The 14479-nt window shown below is 37.6% G+C and overlaps 1 protein-coding gene across 2 annotated transcripts in view; it reads left to right on the forward strand.

Annotated features, from left to right (window-relative positions):
* Positions 1 to 8970, forward strand: part of LMBRD1 (LMBR1 domain containing 1) — a 74197-nt gene extending 65227 nt beyond the window's left edge. Inside the window, exons 15-16 of one of the 2 annotated variants that reach the window (XR_004356198.1) lie at positions 2726 to 2887; positions 6794 to 6886. Coding sequence is in view for 1 of the 2 variants with exons in the window: in XM_032683515.1 (XP_032539406.1) it covers positions 6794 to 6885; positions 7043 to 7162 (212 nt within the window). In the remaining variant the exon portion in view is untranslated. Of the gene's footprint in view, positions 1 to 2725; positions 2888 to 6793; positions 6887 to 7042 lie in introns of those variants that run through there. The other variant, XM_032683515.1, reaches the window with a different exon arrangement.
* The last annotated feature ends 5509 nt before the right edge of the window (positions 8971 to 14479 follow it).

The raw sequence follows: 14479 nt of genomic DNA on the forward strand, positions 1-14479 counted from the left end.
TTGGCTGGTGGTGCTCAAGGCTCCTCTTTTTCTCCCAGCGAGCACAAACTCTCCAGTGAAATCGCAACAGGTTCGGGCTGGAGGCAAGGGCAGCGTGCAAGCAAGCCAAGGCAAGTGGTCAGAAATGACCAGGTCGAGAGCAAGAAAACCGACCTCAAAGCTTTTCCAAATGCACACACAGATTCCCCGTCTCCATTAGAGTAGAGAGAACCAAACTGTTCTCCCACTTTGTGTGGAGGGCAGCAGAAAAGAAAAACTCCTCCCCCCTCACTGCAGCCTCAGATGGGCCATTAGCCGGGAATGCAGTTCTGCCAGCCAGCTCCTTTATAAAGCTAATTGCCCCCCTTCCCCCTCCCCGTTCAAACTCCCTCTTCATAGAGTGGGGCAGGGGAAGGAAGAAATTCCTGATTGGATTTCTTAGAGCAAGTAAAGCTATGATACTCTACTTATGCGTAACACTTTTGAAATCCTCTATAACCATAAGTACTCAGTATAAATAAGCACAATGGTGCAGGTCTGACCACAGAAAGCCCTGTTTGGCAGCTGTAAACAGCATGAACAGCTAAGAGTCCCATAAATATCTTTTTGCAGTGCATTGTTCATTGACACGCAGTTGTAGATACATCATTTCCTGCAATTTTTTCTGCACCCCACCACCGTGGACAGATATGAACTACCCCTCTGCTCCCTCCAAGTAATCATAACTGGAGAGAGATGAGGCTGCATTTTCTAAATACTCTGAAATTTAAATGGTAGTAAAGTAATTGTACAGTTTCTTCTTGGATCTACATGCTGCTTCTGTTTCCTGTTGGATTTAAGCCCAACAGTCAAGTGAAATGCTCTGATATTATCACTACTCTTTGGAATAAGAATTGAAGCTCCTTGTAAAGGATTGAGGGGTATACATCCATGCTTAAAAGCAAATAATGAACCCTTTGAGTAAGAAACCTACCAACACTGTCTACAAAATGGCCTTTTATATAAAGGCAGTTCTCTTAACAAAAGAAGGCATAATATTTGACCTCTAAGTAGCAATTCTACCACATCTTTTAATCACTGAGAAACATTAATTGTAACATGTATTGGAAATATTTTCAGTGGCTGGATGAATGATACTGGACTGGGCAAATCCTTTCTGAACCGTGAGGGAGAAACCTGACTGGATTACAGCCACATGTATCCTAAATTGTGTCTAAAGAAGACAGGAAGAAAGCTGTTGTTTTCAGAGATCACTGATGAAAAAAATCACAAATTCACATCCAGCTTCTTATTTAAAAGAACTTGGCATCATATCTTTTGACTCTTTAATCATGATCATAACTGTTTTTCTTCTCCAGAGAATTAAGGAAGGCATTCCAGCATGGAAGGTCGCTCTGCTTCATTAAATGTTTCTTTGAGTGTCAACTGCATGTAAATACTTCTGTCTGCAGACAGAATATGAGGTACTCTGTAAGGATATAAAGAGGTCAAGATAATTCTTTTAAAGTATCTTCTTTCTTCCCATGTTCCAAGTTCTTTTCATGTAGCATTATGTCACGATGGGGAAAACAAGGAATCCTTTCCACAGAACACATCCTTCTTTAAGTAATCAGATGAAGACAGTATGAGACAAGTAGAAACGACATGACAAAATTAGTTAACCTTGAAGGTCAAGTGGTGTACTGTAGTTTCAAGTCTGAACTAGTGAAAGTTTAAGCTTGTGCCAAGTTGATACTCCAAAATCTTATAGGTAGCTAATGGAAAAGGTTTTGATTAGTATCAAAATGATAGGTTATGCTGTTCACTGCTTGCTTCCTGGAATTTTGCGTCCATGTTCATCCCTAGGGTATTGACTTTGATGCTTGTCACTAGCTAGGTCTTTAAAACAAGAGTAATTTGCCTTTAGTTACTGAAGGGAGACTCAGGAAATGCATCTTGCAGAAGTTCAAATTTAAGTTAGCACTTTAAAGGCAAGAAGTAGCAATTATGGCTTGTGTTTAAACACATCTGACCACTGTTGTAATTAACCTAAATTGTACACAGTGTTTCAAAAGGTGTCTAGTTTCAACAAAAACACTGAGAACACTTTTCTTCACAGAGCTGATCTAGGGGTTTATTGCTTCTCTGTAGAAAATGGGTATTATCTCATTGGAATTAACATGGCTTCAGATCTTAGTTATTGGCTAATGCTGTACCTTTGCACGATACACATGACCTTGTAGAATTAGTATTTTCTTCACTTGGAGATATTTAATAAACATTAAAGTCAATTTATCCTTTAAAATTATGAAAAATGAGATTAACAGGTTTAGCTCTTCAAATCTCATTAAATGGTTTTCTCCTAGTCTGTTAATACATGCAAATCTTGGCACCCTCACAGAATCTCTGTAAAGAAACTGAAATAGAAACCTTATAGCTGGGTGCAGTTTTGCATTATAATGCCATAACTGTGCGAAGATGAACTCCAAATTTAAAATGGCCAAAAGAGGACTGATGGGCTCTTTGAGTGTATAGAGGGAAGTGGTGAAAACTCTTGTTATGTTTAGGTAAAGCTTGTTTGTGCTTCGTTGATTCTAAGATCCAGAACCCTCTTTCTACAACTAAATCCTGCATTGAATGCAAATCCTGTTCGTACAAGTCACTTTGTTTAAATCTGACTGTTGGAAAAAATAGTTATGTGACCCAGATTGCTCAGCAGGACATGGTTCTTGTTCTTTAGCATTCAGAAACTTTTTTCTTTTTTCAGCACAAAATCTTGGAGAATCTTACTGGAAGCCTCCTTATGCTATAAAGCCCTGCTAGCCCTGATGGGACTTGTGAATTCTCAAGCCATTTAATGTAAACATTCATAATGTATAATTATCATCAGGAACTTGTGTGGCTGCTGCAATTGTTCATGTAGTGTAGAGTAAGTACAAATAGCTGCTGATTATCTAGGCTTGTAACCTTTGTTACAAAATCAGATCTGACTATTTGTTATAAACCCAGACTTATTTACATTGATTACATCACTTTTCTGTCTGTCTAGTTTTATATGAGGTTGTGCTTGATTTGCAGATATACCATGTGAAGTCTCATACGCAAATTACCTGCAGCTTGAAGTGCTGAAAAAAGCAGTTTGCCTTCTAAATAATAGCTTGTCCCAAATAGCTTTTCCAGGCTCCTCATTACTCCTGTCTTCCAAGTTCCTGGCTTCTCCGTAGCCTCCTAAATCTTTTCCTTTGTCAGGATTAGATTCCAAACCTACTGAGCAGCTTTTGTTGAATAAGGTAGCTTTTTGGACTAGGCTTTATCCAGCTAGACTTTTGGTCTCTACTGGTCTGTTTTAGGTGCCATCTCACTACCACTTCCAGCTGAGCAAAGAAAGCCTACACCAAAGCCAAACAATTGGGAATTAACATCAGGCAGTTTTTTGTGCCTGTATGTTAGACATAACTATCTACAGTCTTTTAAGATCTATGAACTGTTGTTTAACATCTGAGTGGTTTGATACTCATGCTTCTAGTGCACTGTAGTGTTTCAAAGTGCTGTCAGCTTGAAATGTTGGAAGCTTAGTGATTCACATCTCTTTAAGTGGGCAGCTATTGTAGCTGCATACAACCAGTTGGGAGATATTTTCAGATCTTGCTATATGTGAGTAGTGTGTTTTCCCATATACTTTCCAGTCTGAAAAGAGATCAAAGATGTAAATTTGTTGCAAAATTAACCTTGAAGCAAGTGGTGGTGAACTCTTTAAGACTTGCATTATTGTGAAAACTGAGTGATGAATTGAAGATTTAAGCAATTTCTGGGAGAAGTTAGCTAAGGGAAAGATCACTGGTATAGGATGCTACAACCCAAAAATTGTAAAAGCTTTGTATGGGAGATTAATTTTAACTTGTGAAACCAGTCAAGTAGCAGCAGCAGAGGAGCAGGACTGTGAAGTGCAAAAGCAGGCTCAACAGATGAATGAGGTTACTGTTACTTTTGTGTGTATGTATATATCTCACAGCAGAGAAGAATGTGGAGTAAGTGGGGATGTGCTCAAATAGAATATGTAAGAAACCACTGTTGTAGAAACTGCTGAGTAAGAGATACTAAAAAACAAAGTCATTTTTACCTGTTTAGTCAACAAGAAAACAAAGAAATACTGTATTTGTGGCTGAGGCAGCTGTTGCTGCTATTCCATGAATCTGTTTCCAGAGAAAGCTGTGGAAATAATACATGAAGTAGAATCATTAACATAAACTTCTGTGGACACTGGAAGTCCTTGAGTGACCATAACACTGAAATATTGATAAAGATAGGTTGAGATCATAGGTATAAGACAAAAAGGGAAACTTGAAATTACAAAACTTTTTACATACTTGCTAGTATCAGAAGGCTTCTGAAGCTTGCTTTGTCTGGTCCATCTCAACAATTTGGTCTGTGACCAAAGCCGTTCCTAGAAACTTAGGAAGAGGCAGCTACTTTTTGCAGCACAGCTTTTAAGTAATTGACAGCAAAAGCTGTATGAAATAAGTGTTCTTGGATACCTGAAGCCATGTCTTCAATACGTTTAGGATTTGGAATATGCAGTGCTTTTATGTTTTAGCAGGTTTTACCTGCAGTAAAGATGCAGGTTTTCTTTTGGCAGTAGTTTGGAGTGTATTTTAGGCAAAACTAGTTTCTGCTTGAATTTGGGTATGTAAACTTCATCTGTCTGTGGATGACATTCTCACTGTGGGTTTCCCATCCAAAATGCTATTGTCAGTTAGATCTGTATTGTCTCTACATCTACGTTTGTGTAATGATTTCAGGCACACACAGGACCTTGAGACAGTCTGGTCCAACACCCCGGCAGGGTCAAGGAGAGGAGTTTACTCAAGTCCATCCAGCTGTGAATGTTTCTGCAGACAGCTGCTTTAATGTTTACCCATGCCAGTGGTGAACCTTCTCCTATTATTTAGTTGTATCTGGTCAACCCCCAGCCTGCAGTGTTGCATGGTGTCTCTTTGTTCCAAGTGCAGGGCTTCTGTCTCTGTTAAACTTCGAGGACTGTTTCAAGGGACTTGAAAAATAGGTCTCTCCTAAATATTGTCATCTAGTGTGTTGGTTCTCTGCTCTCCTCTTCTCCCAGTTTGATCTGTGGATTTACAGAGAGTATTATCTCTTTCATTGTCTAGTTGATAAACTTAGTCATCAATGGACTGAAAACAAAAACAGTTTACTCCTCAGGTAGTAATGACTGTTAGTACTTGTCATTCTTTGTTTAAAACATTGTTTTATCTTGAATCTTGGCTTTGTGCCTTGGTTAGCACTACATAATATGCTGTATTTTTAAAGTGATGGCAGTTAATCTGTTGGAGGTTTAGTAACTTTCCTTGTATATTTCTGTTCCACATGATCAAGATGTGCCAGTAACATTCTCACTGATCATTCTGGATCAGTAGGATCATTAGGATAACAAGTAGTTATCCTAATTCAGGTTGTTCATTATAACTTATGCTAAATTGGGTCATACGGAGGAATAAGTTGATTAAGAATGTTGTGTTATGTCAACCAATTTAGTAATGTATTAGTTCAGAAATAATAGGTAAAAATTAGTTAGCTGCTCTTGTGACACATTGCATAGAAATGTTTTCTCAAGGTCAAACTATTCTAAAATATTTACCATCATCTACTTAATCCAATTACTGTGAAGAGTCATCTGAAAGTCTTTTAGCTGTTTTTAATTCAGGTAACCAGCTGGAGAGCTGCAGATGGTATTGACAATACTATCTGCAGTTACGAAGCATCTCCACTTTGCTTGCATTTCTTACTTAGATGGCTGCTGAAAGGTAAACTATATAACTATATAAGCAACCTATCACTTAGAAGACAGGAATTTCTGTACTTCAACTGTACCTGGGGAATATTTCCAAACGTGTGGTCCAAACTGAGGGAAGAACAGGCAATTTGTGTGGCTTACTTTCTCTAGTGTTCAAGTTTTTTAGACACCAATTCCTGCTCTGAAATGGGCTTTAGGTGTGGTTTGAAGCATAGTAAGTAAAGAAAAAAATCGTGTTATGCCTTAGCATAAACTCAGTGCACTCCTTGCACTGGAGAGGTTCAACTGGCTCGTGTGTCCTGCTGACCACCCTGACCTGATCTCTCAAATGTCACAGGTTCAGTGTCCCATGCAAAGCTTTATGCTCCCTGTCTGCAGTGTTGAAAATGCCTTGGCAATTTGATTCTTAATTTTGTTAGAATCTACCTCTTAAAAAGGAAAAATGCAATCACATCAAAAAATACATGTTAGAGGAGTAAGGTTTAACCATGTTTTTAGGTCTTGGGTACAAATAAGTCCTCTGCTATCTGGATTGCAAAAGTCTCAGTACATATTGGGGTTTTTTGGCCTACATGACTCAACATTGTAGTTGACATTGATTTACAAAACTTATGCAATCCCAGTAGAGATGCCTTTTTTTCCAGAGTCCTGAAATTTATGTTTAATCAAAAATCTGCTTTGTATCTCTTTATGGCTATGGTTTATCTAAAATGGGAAGTGAGTTCCGTTTGGACAGATTCTAGTTAATAATTGACACATCTGCAGGAGATATTGTACCCAGTGGTAAGGGGGTTACGTGTGTAACTTGTAACGTAGTGTTACCTGTCACAGTCACTCTTTGTAACAACAAATGTTGGTCTTGTATACCTTCGTGGGAAAGGAGAGTCAATGAGATTTAATGAGTGTAGTTGTTCTGCAGATCTGAATACTCTCCAAAACTGCTAAATTATTATCCTATTATATTTGGGTTAGCTGATTTTTTTTTTTTTGTTCTATGTTAATCAGTACTATTTCCTTTCATTTTAGATCAGTGTATTGTCACTCGAACGTACCTCTTTCTTCATAAGTTTTGGTTCTTCAGTGCTGCCTATTACTTTGGGAACTGGGCATTCATTGCAGTAAGTACTTTTAGAGATCACTAAATCAAGTTGGATAATTTACAGTAGTTGTCATTGCATCATTTGTATCACTACCATGCCACTTTGTTTTACATATATTGCCCTTCTGTTCCCCTTAATTGAATTAACAGTAACTTTTACTACTTAAAATTTGCAGGTCTTTTTAATTGGATTAATTGTTTCATGCTGCAAAGGCAAGAAATCAGTCATTGAAGGTGAAGTGGATGATGATGATTCAGACATGAGTGATGATGAACTGTCTGTTTATTACCATTGATATCCTTTTACCTTCAAGATGAAAAAAGTGTAATTTAAAGTTATGTTGAAAGTCATACCCATGTGGAATTTGTATCCAAATAAGCATCCTTGCACCTGTAAAGATAGAAGAAATAACTGTACTCACTTAAAGGGGTAAAAAACCTGAATATCACTTTTTGAGTATCGCTGTTAAATGAGAACGAATATTGAAGGTGAGTTTGAATAATATATAGAAAATATTCTTTTATGATTAAACATTATGTAAATTTCTGATGTATAATTTGATGAACTGTTGTAACTATTTCATAATTCATTATGCTTTCCTGTTAACTTAAGTCTTCTTAAATACTTTCATGCTCAACATGTAGGACTTTTTTATTCATAAATAAAACTAGCTAAAATCCTGCAAAACAGTGCAAATATTGCTGGAAATATTTGGATGAGACTTATACTTTCAGAAGGGTTTGACTTTTGCATTAGTTTTGCTGGCATTTCTGGGATATCCATACAAAACTATAGCTAATAAGAGACTGTCCTCTAAAGTATGCCAAAAACATTCACTTAGGGGGTGAGTTTCCAGTCCATGAAAAATAAGTAATTTTCATACTGTTATCCCCACTGAGTTACCATGGGAATCCTCAGGTAACTATGAGGTGGCTTTTACTCTATCAGAGGAAATCATTAGTGTAAATTACAATATTCAGCACTGTTGCAGTGTTTTAGCACAGTTCAGTTCTGAAACTGCCAGGTGCCTGATTTAGTCATAACTAATGGAATAATTAAGATGCAATTAATTTTTAACATATTTTTCTCTTTAATGCAAATTGTCTAGTTTGAAGTTTTCTCTCAGTATTTAATGTAAATGTTGTCAACTTGTTTACAAGCCAATATGTTTATATAAACACAGTTCATAAATATTTTTGTCATTCATGTTGTCTTTGTAAAGTAATCCTATTTTAGCTATATAGTTACTGAGCTATATTTCTAAGGCTGGGAAAAAATCTTCAGATATCCTTTCACAGACTCAGAAAGAGAAAATGATTACAAATACAGGGTTTTAAGTTCTAGTGCTGCCTGAGGGACACTATAATCCATGCAAGCCCATGGAAATGTAACTTAGGTAGTCTTTTTACAAGACTAATTGTTAAATAGCTATCAAAATGTGGGGGAATTATTATGTCCTGTTTGCATGTTTGCAAACACTGAAGTTATTTCAAGAACAGTCTGCCTCTTCCTGCAGTATTTCAGAACAGCAGGCTCTCAGGAACTTCTGAATTTTAATTTAGCTTCAGTATTTGAGGAAGTCTTAGGTGAGTTGCTTAGTTAATACATGAACACAGGGAACTGATGTTTGGACTCTTATAAGAAGAAACAAAACTGAAGTCTTTTAACAAGCCTTCTGTGCCAGCTACTCCAATAACTTCCAGGCTGTGGCAACCTGGAAGAATGTCTGTAGGTTATCGTGAGCTACAAATATGCAGTCAGGTCTGTTCAACTAATACCAATCAATTCATTTGCTGCCAATGAGACATTTGAAAGGACACAAATGTATTCAAACAGTGACAGTAGGTACTGGAATTTGACTAGTCAGTCTGAGCTCCCTTTGACTAGAATTAGCTGAATACTATTTAAACATGACCATTGGTGAAACTTTCAGGTAATTATTTAAAAGAAGTTCAAGTAACTCAAACAAAAGGTGGAACCTGATTTTGGCTGTCTGGAAGCTTCATCCGAAGGGTAGCAGGAAGTTGGAGCATACTTATTTGTGGATGCCCTGATGGAAAACTTACGTGAGCTAATTTAAATAAAGGTAGCTGTTCAGATGTCCTCCTTTCTTTGTGGGTTTTGTTAATTTTTCATCTTCAGCTTTGACCTGTGGTAATTCTCACTTCCTTCTTTGCCTGTATCATGTACAGATTTGTTTGTAACACCCAGTTTTGCAGAGTTATATCCATTCTACCTTAACTTCTCAGTGGGAGATTGCTCATGTGGACAAGATTGGCAGGAAGGTGTTGGTTTTGTACCGTGTAGCTGCTTCATGTTGTACATGGACTTAGAGGGTCAGTGGTCAAGATGCCTGGTCATTGCCTAGGCATATGTTGCTGTAAGTGTCTCCTGTTTCTAGGATTTCATTAATTTCCAGGTTCTTCCCAATCCAGTCCTGTTTCCTGTTGAAGTAGTCTACATGCGGAAATACAATGATCTGCCTTTGAATTGGTGACTGTCTCTTTAACTGGATTCAGTAGGTTGGATTCACCACTTTTTTGAATCCAAGTGTTAATAATCAGATTTATAAGCAACTGTATTGGGTCTGGCTGAGCTGGAGTTCATTTCCCCACAGTAGCCCTCACAGTGCTGTGCTTTGCACTAGCAGAGAGAAGGATGTTGATAACGGACCGGTGTTTTGGCTACTGCTGAGCACAGCACCAACACTGTAACATTCCTTCCTTAGTTGAGGGCAAGATCCTGGGAGGGGACCCAAGTAGGCCAGCTGACCCAAACTGACCAAAGGGATATTCCAGACCACATGACATTAGCTCAGATATAAAAACTAAGGCAAGGAGCAGGATGGGGGCATTCATTGTCTAATAGCTGCCTGCTGAGAATCCGTCCTGCGTACCGAAGCCCTGCTTCTTGGGAGTGGCCGACCAGCGCTGCTCATGGGAAGTAGAGAATAAACCCTGCTATCTTTCGCTTCTGTGCATGCAAGCTTTGCTTTACTTTTTGCTTTAAATAAACTGTCTTATCCCAACCCACGAGTTGTTTTTTTCCACCTTACTCTCTCCCCTGTCCCGCTGGGAAGGGGAGTGATAGAGCAGCAGGGTGGGCACCTTGTGTCCAGCCAAGGTCAACCCACCACAGCAACCCATGGCAAGCTGCAGCTATCAAGAAGCAGGCTTCTGTGGGAGAGTTCAAAAGTTGTTTCAGACATCTGCTGTCACCCTTTGTCATATAAGCAGTAAATAACTGTCAGCATTCATAATTGGAATTATTCTTCACCTGCCACATCCTCACTAAAATTTCTCAGGAGTTCAGTGAACCATTTGACTGACAAGGTTTTAAAAGATTTTGTATGCACTAATGTAATTGTAATGAATATACACTCAAGAATTCATCTCTAAGCACTTCATGTGATGGAAACTTGACATTTTTAACTGTACTGTGCCTTTAAAATGAACTGGAGATGGTTTTGAAATTTACTGTGTGAACTCACCAACTGGATTTGTACATCCATTAGCACCCAGTGAAGAAAACTAGCAGTGAAATGTAAGATAGCCCTGACTTAAAATAATTGGCTTTGATCAATACTTGCAGGAACTTTTAAGAAACAAAACTTCCAGTATATTATTTCCTAGTTGTCCCTTGTGCTGTCTTAAATAAAATACTTGCAAGTAAAACAATTAATTACTTTCTGTCCACAAAGTTATCCATGCTGTGGCAACACTTTTCTCTCATTTAGCTGTTAGCTGTGGAATGATAGTCCAGTTTTCTGCAGGTTTTGAAGCAAATTTGAACTTTACGGTCATGTTACAATAGTGTTCTACCTTGTAAGCAAACATCTAACATCTTCAATTGAGTCTTCAAAGATCTCAGTTTTCTGGAATGAAGTCACTTAAAGGCATCAGAATTGTTTCGCTGCTTTGCTTAAATGAATGATATTTCAATTCCATCTCTATAGTGTGAGCTTTCAAAACTTCTGAATAAGTGTAGTGCTGTTGTCAGACTTGGCTTCAGTTACATTTGCTGTTGTACTTTTCCAGTCAGCTTCTACCATGTTGGAGGCTCGTGAACATGTAGAAACTAGAGAGCCTTAAATCTCACTGACATGTTGAATAAACTGTGATCACCAGGAATGTTTAATAGAATTCAGCAACAACATGTGCCAGATTGGTTCTCAATTTGCTGCTTGGACTACAGTGATTGGTAGTTTATCCAGAGTTACAGGTCATAAATACAGTAAAGCCTGTAATAGTCTGTTTTGTTCGTTAGCTGAAAGTGAGAGTGTCCTGTAGATTTCCTGCTGATTGTCAGAAACAAGTGAAAAGCCTTTCCCAGTAAAGGTGCAGAGATATATCTGCAACGTTTTTGTATTTTCTGCTTGAACTTCAGAAAAGTGATTGCAGTGTGGACTTGAGATTTTGTGCTGAAAATTGCAATCTACTTCTGGCTACAGTGTACTTGTACCAGTCATGCTGCATAGAATGGTAATTGCGTGCTCAGATAATGTGACTAACTAAGCTGAAAACTAATGAACCTTTTCGATGCTTATGTTTTGCTTCTGAATAATCAGTGTAGACATAACTCTGCAGATTCTTTGACATGTCTTCTACTCCTTAGAAACTGTATTTCTTGGGTTTACAGCTGTTACTTGACTTTGTCAACACAAATTTCTGAATTGAAGAGTGGCCCAGCATTCTGAAAAGCATTGCCCCCTTGTAGAAACGATTATGTGGTTTATTGTAAAATACTGGTAATTGCTGGTGTGCATAGCAGGGGTAAAGTTGAAGTGTTTAAAGTAGCTGATAAAGTGTGGAAGGTAACTTTTCTCCTGTAAATAAGTAGAAATTCAACCTATTATGACAGCACTGATACAGTTCTGAGTATGGGTAGGGAAATAAAGCACTGCTTCTGAGACTAAGCAAAGGAAAAAAATTCATCCCTTTCTAAAATTGTCAAAAATAATTAGAAATATTCAAACTGTAACGTTTTTCAGCCTCTTAGGTTAAGGATTATGGTTCATATTGATAATACATCCTCTTACATTAGTGTAGATCTGTTTCTTGTAACCTTCTGCAAGGTCATTTGTCTTGCAGATAAAGCAAAGAAACGAAACTAAGAATTATTCTCTTTTCCTGCAAATGTGTATTTTGACTGTACTTCTCAAAAGTTTTGGTTGTGGTAAGATACTGTTTTCTGCTAATTCTCTAAAACAAATTCTGTTTCCAAATTAAGTCAATTGCCAATTCTGGATAATGAAATTAATCATAAATTCTAGTGTTCTTGATCAGTTTTAGTGAGATGAGACTGTTACAGAAATTACTGGAAGTTGGACTATTTTTAACTTTCTCCTGTTCAGAGAGATTGCATGAGTGATAGCACTTCAATCAAATTTATAGCTATAAAGAGGATTATTTCTTTGAAATAAACAGACAGTTTAAGCACACTTAATAACCCATATTTGTAGCTTGCTTCCAGATTCACCTCTGGAAGTATGATGTATATAGAGGGTCAGACAGAAGAATTTTGGTTTCTGGAGGGCTGATAATAGAGGTCAACTACAGATGTGCAAAGTTTTGTGATCCTCCTGTGTTCATCACCTACAAGGACATGTAAGACCGTCCCTTATAACAGCTGATTAATATTGAGTCCTTATTTTGTGTGTTATATCTGTGTTTTTCCACAGGGAAAATATGCAGGTTGCCTGTAAAACAAAACAAGTTTAAAATGTTTTGAGCATTTTTGCAGAGGGATGTCAAAATCCTTATTATGAGAATCCAAGTGTCTTGCATAACAGTGGAGATTGTGAGAACACTCCAAGCAAATGTGAAGCTGAACATGTGTGTAGTTCCTACTGAAATTCAAGTCTGGATATGGTGATTTTCACCAGAATGTGTGGAACCTCCTGCAAGGAAGTAAAATATAGATTGAGTTAATAGTACTTCTGCTGCTAAGCTGCCTAAACATTAATCATTGTTACTGTATCCTATATAGTGTTTGAAAATCCTCCCACGTGTAGTAAGTGTATCACTTCACCTGAGAGTACTTCAGAGTCAGGACAGCAAGGACTTAAAATGTGAATGTCTATGATATTTCTCATGCACACACATGCCTCTCCCCAGACTTACAGCCTATGGACTTACTACTGCATTAAGCACTTGAAGGAGCGCTCTGGAACACAAATGTTTGATTGTGACACTTAATATATAATTTAAAGGTACCGTTTGCATCTCAAGTTTAGAATCATAAAATTGTTTAGAAAACTTGGAAAAGACTTTTAAGATTGAGTCCAGTGTTAAACCTAACTGTGCCAAGTCCACCAGTAAACCGTGTCCCTAAACACCACATCTACATGTCTTTGATTTCTCGGAGTTGTACTTAACTCTTCTCTAAACATTTAAGTTAGAAAAGTGCAACTTTGTGTCCTTATTGTCTGCTGACTTTTTATAGTTTCCAAATAAAAATGATCAAGATGCTGATGGCAGGTTTGTCTTATTTGCATGGAATGTTCTTTTGGAATGGGCCGATAAAGTTAAATTTATTGCAAAGAAAAGTGTTTTGTTGTGTTTTGAGGTGCAAAGTCCTGAACGTAGAACAGTTCTTATTTGAACATGAAAGTTAAGTTCTTAACAATGGACATATCTTTCTAGTGCATGGAGGAAAAACAAATCATAATTGGAAAATATGAACTCTTGAAGAATCCTTGTTCTCCTGGCTATGAAGCAGGTACTTTATTTTTTCAGAAATTGATCCCAAATAAATTATATTTTTATTAATATCCTTGACTAGAAAGATACACCTTTTAAGTTGTGCAGAGACTGATACCAGGATTATTTTAGGGTTAGATTTTTAAGAATGAGGGTTGCAGCTCCTCCAAAAACCTCTGGGAGTTCAGATTCTAGGTTATTTGGAATGTTCTTCATGCTTTAAGTGCTTAGGGAAAATGTAAAACTGTTTTCCTTTCAGTTTATGAAGGAATTAAATATATAATGCCCATCCTTTTCATGAGGGGAGTGGAACATGCCATCAGGTTTTAGGTATTTGAAAATACATTACTAAAAAATTAATGCTTGACTAATGCAATTATTATAGAACAGATTTCAGACTTACCTAGTCATGACCCTGGTTCTGAAAGGGAGCAGAAGGGTACTGTCAGAAGATGGACTGTAATCTTTCTTGACTAGCTTTGAGCATAGTGTTGAGACTTAATGATAGAGAATGGGTTTTTTGGTAGCAGCTGTTTTTAATCTGTGACTCATAGCTCTGGCCTGTTCACAGTCTGTCCAAATGGTACCTGACAATATGCTGGAAGATGCTGACAGCTCTAGGAAAAGCATGTGTTTGAAGAAGCACTTTTTCATAGGAAAGACAAAGGTTGAGAGAAAAGACTCGTACATGTGTTAGATCCACAGAATAACTTAGAGCTTGCACCATAGAGCACAACGCTACCTGAATTTCAGACAGTCTGATATGTAAAGCTAGATGCTGCTTCACTCTAGGCTAATTCTCATTGTGGGGAGAGTTTATGCTGCAGGATTGTTTATGCAAAGCTGAGTGCTGAGAAAGGAGCTTGCCAGTTACAGGTATGCAGGACCTGTATCTGGTGTGTAGGTTCCTA

The sequence above is a fragment of the Chiroxiphia lanceolata genome, chromosome 3 (assembly GCF_009829145.1).
Source record: "Chiroxiphia lanceolata isolate bChiLan1 chromosome 3, bChiLan1.pri, whole genome shotgun sequence".
NCBI lineage: Eukaryota > Metazoa > Chordata > Aves > Passeriformes > Pipridae > Chiroxiphia > Chiroxiphia lanceolata.